This window comes from Martes martes (genome assembly GCF_963455335.1).
Source record: "Martes martes genome assembly, chromosome: 6".
In the NCBI taxonomy this organism is placed as follows: domain Eukaryota; kingdom Metazoa; phylum Chordata; class Mammalia; order Carnivora; family Mustelidae; genus Martes; species Martes martes.
Genome location: NC_137893.1, coordinates 124,243,062 through 124,257,006, shown reverse-complemented (window position 1 = coordinate 124,257,006; position 13,945 = coordinate 124,243,062). Strand labels below are relative to the sequence as shown.

Below are 13,945 nucleotides of genomic sequence, written 5' to 3'. Positions count from 1 at the left end.
TGTGTGAGATATCTACTGAGTGGTATTAAGTGCCTGGCAACTGATGGGGGCGGGGGGGGGCGGGGGGGAGACCTTTTAGGGAATGAGAAACAAAGGTGAGTTTTCAAAAGCAAAAGCAAAAACGAACGAACAAACAAACAAAAACCCCCAAAATACCAGCCCTCACTTGGGAAAGAAAACCCGCAGCTTGATCATGGGTTGAGAACCTTCCTGTTCCTGGTCAGATCTACTGTTGCCAAGGCTGCCCATGATTTTGAAGGACTGGTCAGAGGAGGGCTAGTTAAAAAAAAAAAAAAGAAAGAAAGAAAGAAAGAAGAGAAAAAGAAGGAGAGGAGAAGAAGAGGAGGAGGAGGAGGAGGAGGAGGAAGAGGAGGAGGAGGAGGAGGAGGAGGAGGAAAGGAAAGGAAGGAAAAAAAAAAAAAGTCCTGCTGCCTGGTTGGCTTATTTTCTCTCTTTTGAACTTAGAGCTTTACCAGAGCTGCCTGTAGCATTTGAGACTGGGGAAGCTCGAGATATCAAGCAAGGAAAAGGGGCTCTGAGAGAATCCCTGATGAGGATCCCTTGTTAAAAGGAAGGAGGGAGCAAGGGGGACAAAGGAGGTTGGACAGAGATGGGTGGGGGTTGAGAGTGCTCCTGCTAAGCAGGGTTGGTCAGGCTCTGAATTGGGGGTGGTGGGGACAGACAGCAGCCACAGAATACCTTTTGAGGATGAGTACCTGCTTCTGTTACTCTCCAAGGAAATTAAAAGATTCAAATGGTCAAAGACTGCCCATTACCGCTCCACAGCCATCCCTCTCTGGACTATTTAGGATCTGACCACCACCCACAACAAAATGTGATCAGCACCCATACCAAACTGTGAGTTGCAAAGGGGAAGCTCGTCCTGTTCTTCGAACACCTATTCCTTGATCGCCACTCAGCCGAGCCCTAGGTGGTGACTTTCTACTCTGCCCGTCATTCCCTGCCTCATTTCCCTGCTGGTGGAAAAGAGGAAGAAGCAAAAGGCAAAACTCTCCCTGGCTACAGGAAAGAGAACAAAAGGGGCACAAAATTTGGTTTCCTCAAATCAAACTCTTGCCTTCATTATCTTGCCTGGTTTTCTTTTAAGTTCTTTTCACCTTCTGGTTTTTGTTTAGCCAGAAGGAGCCAGGGTGAAGGAAAAAAAGAACAGAAAAAGTTCCTTCGTCTCTTTCTCTCCTGAGAAGACCCACAATCAGAACCTGGCCTGTGTTACTCAAGGCACAGACCCCACACCACGTCAATTATACAACTTGGGGGGAAAAAAACCCCAACAGTGTAGAGTTGCATTGCTGGCTGGTGGAGAAGAGAGCCTGGTGATCCCAGGATGCCCGTGGAGGAAATAGGTCTCTAAAACAGCTATTTGTTATATATATTTTATTGAAAAAATTTTACATCAAAATAGTTTGGCAAACTGTAAAAGTATACATAAGTGCAAATATATCCTCCTTTTAAAATACAAGCAAAGTGTGAGTATACACGAAAATCATAAAAATATCTTTAAAATATGGTGGTAGAAAACAACCTTGTAAAAAAACGTTGTATTGTCACAATACTGAAAACCACTTTCTTAAACTAGACACATTGTTTCTAAATACTTTCTTAATAATGTTCTTTGGCACCTGTATCCAAACTTAGTGTTTGGCGGAACAGAACTCTCTTTTGGCTAGGCAACAAGATGAGGCTTTCTTGAAGTCTTGTGCTTAGCACTGCCTTTTTGAAAAGCACAAAAATGTTCATAGACAAAGAAACACACACACACACAACTTGCGTTTTTCAGACCCTGATGACTGAAGGTAATGAAGATCCCAGAGTTAACAGGTTTATGTTTTTCATGTGGTAACTTTTTACCATCTCCGCTAAAAAGCTGAGTTCTCCGTTGGCTCTCTCCCTCGTGGGGGTCCTGCATATATTCGTATTAGGGTATTGCCAGGGTTGTCCTTCTACCAGTGGTAGACAAGTATCAGTGAACAGCGCTGGCCTGGGGGTTCTGGCTAAGTGACTCGTGTGCTACTTACTGCTAGCGCCGTGCATAGTGGGGGAGTCCACCTCAGTCAATTCTGCCCTGCAGAAGAGAGCGGAGAGCGGCCTGGGCATGGCCTCCTTCCCTCCATTCACATGACACAGGGCTTAATATCCTGGCAGACACTCTGGTGGTGGTGATGGTGATAATATGGTCCGCTTGCAGAGGGATGGAAAGAAGAAATGCCATTAAAGTTGAGGACAAAATCCTTTCTGTCACACACTGGGGTAGAGTGATGCTGGTATCGAGGCAGTCCCACTGAAAGAAGAAAGGAAAAGCTCTTCAGAAACAGTCATTCAGCTGACGAAGAGGCATGTTACTTTTTATTTTTATTTTATTTTTTTTACGATGAGGCATATTACTTTTTAAATTTAAATTTAACTCACGCCTTATTTTGACTCAGGGTAAGAAAGGGGTTGATGTGCCTTTTGTCCATCGTTAGAAAACAGGTAGAGCAAACCCACCTCTAGAAATTTCTCAAAGTTTCAAACTGGGTCATAGGAGGTCTGTGAAATCACTATGTTTTGTTTTGATGTACCCGCACACACAGAGCACGATCCTCCTCTAAACCCGGTTCTAGTGTGCCTGAATTCCCCTTTTATTCGTGGACCCTCAGGAACGCTTTAATCACGGAGGGTGCAACCGCGCGGGGACTCTTTGACCCACACTCTCTGTAGGGTTTCCTAAGCGCAGGTCTCCCGGCCCTTGATGCCAGAGCCTGGCTGCAGAGGCCAAGCCCCCTCCACAGAAACACCGCTGTCGCTCTCACTTCTTCTTCCGAGCCTCCTGCCTGTTTCTCAATTAACTGGCCCAGTCAGAATAGCAGGTCACAACAGAGATACTCATTGTGCCAAAAAGAGATGAGAGAAAACAATCCCTTTGCAAAACAAAGGGCCTGGAAAGAAAGTACAGGTCGTCCTAAGTTCGGAAAGTCTCAGGCTTCCCTTAGAGAAGCCTTTCTCCAGGGAGCAGATAATGCTCTTCGATAAGCGCTCAGCTGCAGACCCTTCTGCACATCGAGGTGTCAGGCAGCGCGGGGAGCCCCTTAGAAAACTCCGGGATGGCAGAGAGCGCAGAAGGCTCTTTCTCCTCTCCTCTGCTCCGGGGCCGCTGCTCTGCGGAGGCCCAGAGCCCGGCCGCTGGGCGCCAAACCGCTGCCGACTTTTGCTTTTGCTTTCTCAGCGCCTCCCGGCACCGGGGCGCAACTGGCCGGCGGCGTCCAGAGCGCGCCGCGGCCGGGTCTTCTCCCGGACAGTCTCTTTCCGCGCTGGGCTGGGTGAGGCCTCTTCGCCTGCGTCTTTTCTGGGTACCCGCGCCTTGTGGGACCATAAATTGCATGTTGGGGGCCAGGCCAGATTCGATTTTTGAGTGCGTGAAAACCGTACTCGCCCGCCCGCGGCGCTCACGCCCAGCTCTCACCGCCTTGGCCTGGCAGCATCCCAGGGCTGCGAGCGGTCGCTGACTTGGGCCACGTCTGTTGCCTTGTAGCACCTATTGTCGCCAACGGCGCGCCGCATTGATCTCAGAAGGTAGCGACACTTCCACGCGGCCCAGGTGTGTGCTTGTTGCTCTGCATACAGGTGCCTTCGCCCGTCACGTTACAGCACTTCTCAGCGCCAGTTCAATAAGCTCAAAATAGCGGGCCCAGGCAGGACCCAGAGCTAGCTCTGGGTTATGGCGACTGAAGGCCGCCGTCAGCTCTTTGATGTGACTAGAAAGAGATAAAAGCTCCGGCTCCTTCTTGAAAGACTCACTGTAATAAATGACGGGTGCGGGGCCTCCCTGAGCATGCGGACCTTGGACGCCCCATCCCAAGCTGGACTGCGCTGCCCGCGGGGGTGTGTTGTGTGCGTGTGTGCGTGCGTGTGTGCTGCGGGGAACCTTTTTGGACCACCAGCCCCTCGGTCTGCTCCGCCTCCCAGCTCCTCGCTGGGCCATAGTCCCTCGTTGGGCCGCGGTCCACCAGCTGCGCACTCCTAAACAGGCCCCGCCGCGCCCGCTCACCCAGCCTGCTCCTGCTGAGCCTCCACTTCTCCTCCGCCTGGGGGATGCCAACTAGGACGGGGGAAGAGAGGGACGGGAGCTACAGGACGAGGGAAGAAGGGGCAGAGCGTCCTGGTCCGGCCTTGGCCCCAGTGACGGCCTCCCCAGGATTCCCAGGCTCTGCCCATAGGTCGTGCGAGGCTCCCCGGCAAGGCCGCTGCGGGAGGCCGGCCTGCTCCCGCTCCGCCGTTTTCGTTTTCCAAGTTTGTGTTTCTGGGTCCCGAATTTCTGGGACTTGTGCGTGAGCTTTGGTGTGTTGGAGAGGGCGAGGGCGGCCTCAAAGAACAATCATAAGTCTCTTTCTTTCTTGCGAGTTCTTTTGTTTTTAATTTTTCGGCTACTGTTTCAGGGCAGCTGGAAAACCTCGAAGTCTGGGTTCAAACTGAGTAGAGCCTGCTTGGAGAAGGGGAATGGGGAACACTGGGAGGGCAGAGGGCAGAGGGCAGCGGGCTGGGTGGGGAGAGGAGCGGTGGGCAGGAGAGTGGGGGAGTGCGCGCCGCCTGGGGTAAGCGGTGATTGACAGCCAGTCCCAGGGGATTAAAAAAAAATGAAGAGGGAAAGGTCGTCTGTATTGGTTACTTGTTGAAATTCCCATAAAAATTGAACAAGACTCTGCTCTCAGTGGGTTAAGTCAGGCTAAAATCCTCTCCCGTGTGGTCCTGCCGAGACTGTCTTTGTTTAGTTAACCTCTGAGACCCGCATTTAAAAGGCCTATTTGGGAAATTTCACCGTCCAGGGAACCAACATCTTTTGCCCATTTCTGGGCTTCCCGTCTCCCCTGCAACTCATGTCACACACTGATTCCCGAACATATATCTTGTGCATCATCCTCTGAGGCTTTTTCTAATTGGGGTGAACTAAAACACCATTTGATAGGCAGATCAGCCTGATTTTAAGCCTGTGGGTGCTTCAGAGAGGTTAATATGACAGAATTTATCTCCACTATCTGAGAAACCTGGTTAAATATTCAAATTCCCTCCTCCACCCCCATCTGTTCCCTCCCACCTTTCATCGCCTTTGGCAAGTCAATAAATTTTCATAATCTTCAACCAACAAAATTTATACCAGCAACACAACTGAAGTCCAAGAGGCAAGCATTTCTCAGGGGAATCACAACGTGGGCCTCAGGTCCTCCTGGCCTAGGACAGACTCATGTCCTCAATGTAGGTCCACTGTGTTGGGAAGCAAGGGACTCCTCAAAGGCTGGTGCCCCTCTCCATCAGTAACACCTCCCTCCTGTGAAAGATCCTGGGTCCCCTCTCTGCCTTCTTCCCTGACCCTCCCTCCTTTCCCCTCCCCTCAACTCTGGCCCAGTTGCAACCCCTCCCCACCCACACCCTCAGCATACAAAACACGTCCCTTTCTGACGTCTACTTTGGGAGGAAAGCAACAGCAAACAAACTAAACACACTTGCATGTGCCAGCACACACACACGCACACATGCACACACACACACACGGAAGCAGACACAGCTCCTTGGCCAGGCTCCCCAAAGACCACATGCCTTCTCTCTAAACTAAGTTGGGCCTGAGACTTGAGACCTGCCGTCCATAGGGACACCCTGGGACCCCAGAAAGTCAGGCGACTTTGCACCATCCTCCTGGCAGTGCAAATTCTGGAGGCCCAGCTCTTGGCCAAGGGTATGAGAGAGGGCAGTATGACCTCAATCCTCTCCCCTCCATGAATAAGATTCCCTCTTCTCCCAGCACCCACTTCTCCCAGTGCCTTCAGACTCCCTGGCTGCCGCGACCCTGTGGAAGTTGCAGTAGCCGTGGACCCTGGAAGCCTAGAGGCGCGCACTGCGTTACCTGAGAGGTCCTCGCGGGCGTTCTGGTGCAGGTAGCTCTGCTCCAGCGAATAGGAGGACATGCTCGAATGCAGGCCTGCCGAAGCTGTGGGGTTGGTGCTTGGCGTCAGGGAGGGCGGCTGCTTGAGGTAAGGCGAGGCGCCGGGCGAGCTCCAGTGCGCCGCGGGGCTCGTGTAGGGAGAGTGGCACTCGATGGCGCTGGCCATGGCTGGGGATGAGGGCACTGGGCTGCTGCTGCTGTCCGGGCCATAATCCCCTCCGCCGCCGCCCCCAGCAGCGCCGACACCCCCAGGCCCGGCGGGCACGGGGCAACTGGCCATGTAGGTGGATCCAGGGTTGGGCGACATGTGCGGGACGTGGTGGTGATGGTGGTGGTGCGGATGCGCGTGGCCCGGGGCGCCTGTGCTGGCGTCGTAGCCCGCAGGCATCATGTCGAGGCCTCCGTAGCCGCCCTGCCCGTGGCACCCGAGCGGCGCCGATGGGGGCGCCTGGAAGTCGAAGCCCTGTGGCAGCAGCGAGGCCCCGAAGCCCAAGCCACTCACTACGCGGTGGTACATGGGCTTGAGCGCCTGGCATTTCCGCCTGAAGCCGCGGGGCCGGCGGCGGAACGAGCCCTCCTCGAACATGAACTCACTGGCCGGGTCGATGGTCCAGTAGTGACCCTTGCCGGGTCTCCCAAGGCCCTTGGGCAGCTTGATGAAACACTCGTTGAGCGAGAGGTTGTGGCGCACGGAGTTCTTCCAGCCCTGGTAGGCGCCGCGGAAGAAAGGGAAGCGCGCCTGCAGGAACTGGTAGATCTCGCTGAGCGTCAGGCGCTTGCTGGGCGAGCTCTGTATGGCCATGACGATGAGCGCGATGTACGAGTAAGGAGGCTTCTCTGGCCGCCGCAGCCCCGAGCTCGCCTTCTTGGCGCCCCCACTCCCGGCGCCCGCGCCGCCGCCGCCGCCCGCGCTCTTGCAGGCGGCAGAGGAGGCGCTGGCCGAGTTGGAGGAGGAGGAGGAGGAGGCACAGGAGGCTGAGGACGACGATGAGGACGACGAGGTTGTCTCCAGGGCTGCGGCGGCGGGCGGCGGGCTCATCAAGGCGGCCTGGAGTGCGCCGGGGGCCGGGCTGCACGCGCGGCGGAGCGGGGCCGGCGGCGGGCGCGGCGGGGGCGGCGGCGGCCCGCCCTCGGTGGTCATCTGGGACCGGGGAGCGAGGCCTGGCCGCAGGGGCGGGCCCCCGGCCGGGAACGGAGGCGCAGGAACCGGGTCGGCCCAGAAGCCGGGCGAGCGCCCTAGTCCGCCGCCCGGGCTGCAGCGGTGGCCACTCCGAGCCAGCGCTTCGGCGTCGCCTCCCTCAGCTCCGCTGGGGCTTCTGGCGGCGGCGGCGGCAGCGGGCCGGAGGCAACGCCCGGCGCATCCCTCCCCTGAGCCTCTGGCCCCTGTCTTGCGCAATGGCCTACGGGCCCGTGGAACCAAAGCGACCGGGTGCCGGGCAGCTGCGCCCGCGAGCTGGGACCACGGCAGGGACCCCGGGGACGAGCCCGACGTCTCCCTTCAGGAGCGCTCCTCGCTCTGTCTCTCAGACTTCCTCCCTCCCGCGCCCTCCCCCCGGCCGTCCTCCCTCCCTCCCTCGCTCCCTCCCTCCACCCCCACCCCGCCCTGCCCCCTCCACGCTCCGCGCCGCCTTGGGGAGGGCGCGCTTGGCCTCAGTGCTCACTCCTCCCCCCTCCCAACCTGGCGGCAGGCTCCGTCTCTTATCTCGCTCCTCTCTCTCCACGGTTCTCCTCGGCCTTTTAATTCCTCTCGACCACTTTCCCTCTCAGCTACCCACCCTCTTTCAAACGGAGGGACCACAGAATCACATTTTGCTAGGTTGACTCCCATCCCCAGCAAAACTCGACCACCTATATAACTTTGTAAGCTCTTCTTTCTCGTTCCCCTTACAGCACCCCTGCCTACCATCCCAGAAACCAGCCACCCCCTTCGGAGAGGACCCACCCATTCTTCTCCTCTCCGCTATCCTCCTCCTTCTCCCTCTCTTCCTCCTACCCCCTATCCCCTCAATCCACCCCCACCCCGTCTGCGTCTCCCATCCCGTCTCCGTTCTCCTCCTCCTCCTGGCTCATCCTGGGCCGAGTGGTGCTGCCGCTGGTGCTGGGGCAGCCGCCGCCGCCGGGAGCCTCCTTAGCTGCCTTCCCCCGTGCCCGCACTGACACCATCTGTCAACTTCATTTAGACATTACAGCCCTCAGCCACACGCCAGGGTGCCAAACGCCCAAAGGTAAAGTGCCAATCCTCTCTCTTTCTGACAGGGCCTGGAAGATCCGCAACAGTTGCTAGTAGAGGGCAAGAAGCCGAGGCGCTGCAAAGCACCCCTCTCCCCGCCCCCCCGGCCCCCGCCCCCCCCCCCCCCCCCCGCCTCGTGCTGCCAGAGGATCCTGAACAGGTTTGGAACTTTGAGAAGATGGGTATAGATAGAGTAAATTCAACCAAGGTTTAGAATAGGATTCATGTTTGCGTTGGTTTCCACTTCCTTTCCGTTTTCCACTTGATGTTTTGAAAAAAAGAAAAAGAAAGGAAGGAATAAAGGAAGGAAGAAGGAAGGAAGGAAAAGAAATGCAGAAAGAAGGCTGACGCTGGGCGAGATAAGTGAGATGGCTGTATTTTATATTCAGGCCTGAAGGGCTGTGTAACTCTCACTAGATTTACCTCCTCAGTCTCATGTTGTCCACCAAAAATGCTGTGCCATCTCCAAGCTGCCTTATGTGGGAGAACACTCCACCCAGTGTGGCTAATTCCTCTCTAAGTAAGAGTGAGGCTGGGAGAGAGGATGTGCCCTCGGGAGGAATCACTTCCAATGAGACCCGACAGTTAGTTATTGGATTACACGTGCAAGGAAATGTAGTCTGACCAGGGACAGGGGCTGGAAGTGGGAGGAGGAGAGCCTGAGGCCTGGGAGCTGGCTGGGCCACACAAGGGCTGATGCAGGAGGCCCAGAAGGGGAGGTGCTGTAGACCAGAGGACCAAATGGGAGGCTGGGCTGGACACACCTCTCTGTCTACTCTGAAGGGACTGAGGTGCAAGTATGTGTGCTGGAGAGCCTGGCGATGGGGGGTAGGATAAGAGAATCTGAGATCGGTCAGGGATCTAGAGAAAGGCCAGCTGCAAAGAACCTTGGAACAGAACCGAGGCAGGTTTGGGGGGGAATGGCACTAGCTATCTGTGCCCCTGGAGATACCAAATAGAGTATCTGCTCTTGGCTAAGCCTGCTGGTGGGGCTGTAGAAGCAGCGGAGAAGGAGGGGTGGGAAGGGGGAAGCTGGGGGCTGGGCTGGGGCTGGCCCCAGACAGTGACCTGAAGTTGAGTGGAAGCAGGCTTTTTCCATCAAACCCTGCCTGGATACCACACACAGAGACCGAGTGTCAGTTTACTGCCCTGAGCCGGGCTCCTTTTCCCTAAGCTCCACAGTAATTAGACAAAGAAAACCTAAATTAGCTGAACAGGCGTCGACAGCTTCCTCCAGAGCACCCCTGGTACCTACATGGGAATGTGTCCGAAAATGGCTTGATTGTAGCCGAGAGTCAGCTAAGAAAACATGGCTAAAATGAACTCAGTTTACCGCTCATTTCCAATAGAAAAAAGAAACAAGTCAGTCTTTTCCGGATGGGATGTTTTGATTGAGTTGGGGTGGGGGGGTGTTGCAGTTGCTTCTACTTCTAAGAATTTCTTTCTGAGCAACATGGGAGCATATTTTGGAGATGGGTCCCCATTTATTTCAGGTTTTCCCCCTCTTACCCCCTTTTGTCATTTTACATGGGATAATTTAAATGTAAGTAACTAAATATAGAAGTATATATAGTAGGTTCACTAAGTCAGTGCTTTGAGTGTCTGAAAAATAATTAAATGCAATAGAAGCTGGTGTCAGGAGGACAGATAATAACTCAAAGGAGCCCCACTGACATAGCCTTCTGTGTGTGTGTGTGTGTGTGTGTGTGTGTGTGTTTAGTGGGAATAGAATTGGCCCAGGTGGAAGAATAAGGAAAAGGAAGGCAATCACCTCATTTGAAGGAGGGGATGAGAGACAATGGATTTTGGGAAAATTCAGCAAGCAAGTAAATGTCACCGTCACTGAACCCTCTCTGATTGTCCACACTAGGAATTCGATGTATATTGGATTTCAGGCCCTACGAGGTTTTAGGGCCCAGCGACTGAAGAATAAAAAGCACCAACCCTAAATTTAAGCGGGTTAAAATATCAGGGAGTTTTAGAGCCTCCATGCCCTATCCAATCCAAGTGACCACGGTATCCATTTACCTAAACTCTTCAAACTTGCAAGAAATACCACCTAGAGTTTGCTGAGTGTTCCAGGAGGCTAGACAATCCTGAAAAGGCCATAGGCATTGGAATTACAGTCCCAGCCAGGAGCAGCTTCTGTTGACTTGAAGCTTTTTTCTCTCTCCAGGGGTCTAAATACTACCCTGCACTCCACAAAAATATGGAGGTTAATGACCTTAGTTATCCGAGCAGGAAGAGGCTCTTCTCTAAAATTCTTTCTTGCAGACCCCATCTTTGCCTGTGGAAATTCCCCTAGACCTAAAGGTCGTTCTAGAAATACAAAACGTCTGCTTTTGTTCCTGATAGATTTCACAGGTACAAGGCTTTCCATTCATATCTTTTATCTTATCTTATCTAGACCACGTGGTCTAAACAGTTATCTCCCCTTTAGCCATAAGGAAACAGGGGCTCAGAGAGATCAGATGACCTGCTGCAAGTCACACCTGGGGAAGTGACAAAGCTGGCCCGTACTGGGGGGCCTGGGATCTCAGTCCAGGGCTGTTTCTAGTACTTTGCAGCAAAACCTCTCAACTTTGTTTTAATTACTCATTTATACAGGTCTCCTGGGTAAGAATGCATGTCAAATTCTTTATCCCTGGCAATAATATTTGAATTTCTATTTAGGAGACAGTTTAAAAGGAAAGTTGTCTCTGATACATAGCCTTGCTTAGGATGGTTCCCTCTCTCGGAAGCCCTTTCTTATGGTGGTGAGCTCTTCCCGACTGACTTTCATTGCCTTATAAACAACACAAATCTTGATTTATTTTTTCTTACTGGAAGGAAAGGTATGGTTCGTTAAAATAAATATAGATGAGGCCAGACTGCTCCTCGCTTAACCAGAAATGCACAGCGTCGGGTGCAACCGCTCTCTGTCCATTCCTGGTGCTCTGTCCCTCTTTGGTTGACTGTCTCCGTCTGGGCTGCGGGTTCCTTTCCCGCTCCAAACCTCAAGGCCCCGCCCCTGCTCCAGCGCAGGGGAATGTAAACTTAGGGAAGCTTCGGTTTCTCCGATTTGTTTTGTAATCGGCGTTTTATTCTAGGAAATCTCTTCATTATTGCGGTTTAAATCTTATGTTCTTAGCATACTTCCTCTGCTTCGTGGGTTTTACATGAAATGGCTTAGACTAAACCAGTTACCCACCGGAGAGACGCATCCGCACCGACACTGTTTACCGCCATCCGAGACCTCTCCTCCTCCAGGCACTTCTCCCTCTGGTTACCCCTCCCTTCTTCCGCCAGCCTGGCTGGAGCAAAGTCTCTTCCCAAATCAGTCTGAAACTGACCACTATATTCACCCTGTGTTTTGGTACAAAATTAACGTATGTAGAGGATTCTCCAGCTCCCGGGAGGCCTTTCTAGTCGCTGACGATGGGCTCCGGTGCTGAGGCCCAGGGAGTGTCGGCTTGTTTGAGGAAACCAAGGAAGACCTCGAGCCTACGCGCCACAGAGGCCCCTCTAGAAACTTTAATTTATATAGAAAATCCGCCGCTGAGGAGAGGGGAACTTGGGGAGGAGGGGTAACGGTGGGGATTTTACATCCTCCTCTGCGTCTGCTCTTCTTCTTCCGTCCAGAAACCCCCAGACCTCCGGGTTTGAACACCAGCCACCCAATTGCAAGTGTTTATTTGAATAGATTTTTTTCTCCGCTCTCCAAACGCCTGTCCCGGGCAGGGCTCTTTTTATAGCCACCTTCTTGAGAGATCCGTGGATAGCCCCCTTCTCCTGGGCCTGGCGCTAGGCATGATTTGATACCTTGCTTGACCTGGTCTGAGGTGCTTGGAGAGGAAGAAAAAAAGGATCCAATCTACCAGAACCCCACCTGGAGACTGCGCCTCTACCCATTTCTGCCCTTCTCAGATTTCAAGGCCCTGGTGCTCTTCAGTTGGAGACGCGACTTTGGGATGCTCCCAGGAGCAGGGCTCAACTGCCCGCAGGCCCCGACCCGGATGCAGGCCTAGTGGTACCAGGCCGCGCACCCTGAGGGCTCCGGTGGACAGTCCTTTTGTATCGTCCACAGCCTACTGCGTTTATGGGTGGGGCTTGAGAAGAGGGGCTCCGTGGTAGGGATCGCAGTTCTCCTAAAAGGCAGCTCTGGTGACTGCAAGGAGGAGAGAAAAGGGGCAGTGCTGGAAAAGACACAGTCTGTGTGTTCCCCAAGGGGGCAGGAATGAGTGGGTTTCCAGTAACGAAGGAAAATTAGAGAAGCAGCTACCGCACACACCCAGTCATAGGAGAAGAAAGGCGGAAATAAGTGTGGATGCTGGTGCCTCTCAGCATGTTAATTTTGCATCCATTCATTTTGCTGGGAGGGAAGCCCCCCTTGATGAGACAGAAACCGGAGGAACCAGGGTGTGTCTCAGGAGCACAGCCTTTAAGGATATTTTGAGCTCGGCATCTCTTCTCCTGAGCCCACCCTGCCGCGCACCCCTCCTCTGCAGCCCCACGCCTTCGTCTTGGAAGGCCTCTGGCCCACTGCTTCTGCTTATCTACCCAGGTTCTGGAGGAAGGTGGCTGGGCCTCCTGAGCGCCTGGCAGGGCCGGCGGGAGGGCCGGGCCCACCTGGGAGGCGCCCTTGGCCTGGGAGGGGTTAGCCTCTGGCACTGAACTCAGAAGGGTGCGCATCCAGGGCAGCTGAACGCACTAGCCAAACGCGCCGGGAGATCGCAAGGCCGTGCCTCGAACTCCCCTAGACGAAGGAACTAGGTTGCCCCGCTAGGGGTATGCGGGCTGGGAGGCGCCCTGGAGGTCCCAACCCAGCCGTAGTCGGGTTTTCTTCACTTGTCTGATTCGTCTCCTCTCCCCATGCGCTCCCCCTCCCCCCGAATAAATAAATATCTTGGAGGGCAGCGAACTGCGCAGGGCGCCGGGCCCTGCGCGCCGCGCCACGATGGATGAACTTCCTGGAGCATCAAAACTCCCCTCCTGTCCTCCCTGCTGAGCTCAGGATATGGGGCGCGCTTGCTTCTCTTCAGAAAAGGAAACGTAGCTCTTCCAAAAATATAAATCAGCGCTGACGTCCAAATATTTCTTTTGTCCTCCAGCATCCTCTGTGGGGATAAATAAAACGTGCTCGGCGCCCAGAGCCCGACTGGGGACCTCGGGCGCCCAGACGCCGCCTTGGAGGAGCTGCTTTTCGGGAGCCCTCTGTCTCATCCGTCCCCCATTACTCTCCTCTCTGCCCCTCCTCCAGTCTGGCAGTCCATCCCTGTTTTGGGATGCGACCTGACTGCTGGTAGCAGGAGAAGGGCAGCTCTGGGCAGCCGGTGGCAAAGGCCCGCTAGGCCGTCAGGAGGGGGAAGTGAGGGCTGGCCAGTGCTAGGACAGAAGAGGAGACCGGGAAAGCCCCAAGACCGTGGCTCTTTGGAAACTGAGGCCACCCTTCCTAGACAAAAGCTGTCTCTCCAAGCTAGCCTTGTTTTGGAGATTTCGAGTCTTCCCAAGGAGCTAGCAGCTGAGGAGTTCCCCATCAGAGTTCCCAACCCCAGGGCAGCCTCCTCTTAAAGAAGAGCCCAGAGGAGTCCATGTATGGGGGCCTACATGACACCCCCCCCCCCCCCCGGCATCTCTGAAAGCTGCTGCCCATGGGAAAGAAAGGGGCTTTTCAGTGTCAGAGGCTGTGGCCTGTCCTTGTCTTGGTCCATGAAACCCAAGAGATGGCTTGAGTCCCATCATCCTCTCCATTCCCCCTCCCCATCTCCCTTCTCCAATTTGGGAGAAGTGGATTGACTTTTGGT

At 54.4% G+C, this 13,945-nt stretch overlaps 1 protein-coding gene across 1 annotated transcript; it reads right to left on the bottom strand.

Annotated features, from left to right (window-relative positions):
- Positions 1–2,132: 2,132 nt before the first annotated feature.
- FOXF2 (forkhead box F2) lies at positions 2,133–7,073 on the bottom strand (the record flags this gene model as incomplete). The annotated part of the gene is made up of 2 exons (XM_080807047.1): positions 2,133–2,299; positions 5,894–7,073. The coding sequence occupies 2 exons, from the start codon at positions 7,071–7,073 to the stop codon at positions 2,133–2,135; spliced, it is 1,347 nt and encodes a 448-aa protein (XP_080663173.1).
- Between the last annotated feature and the right edge of the window lie 6,872 nt (positions 7,074–13,945).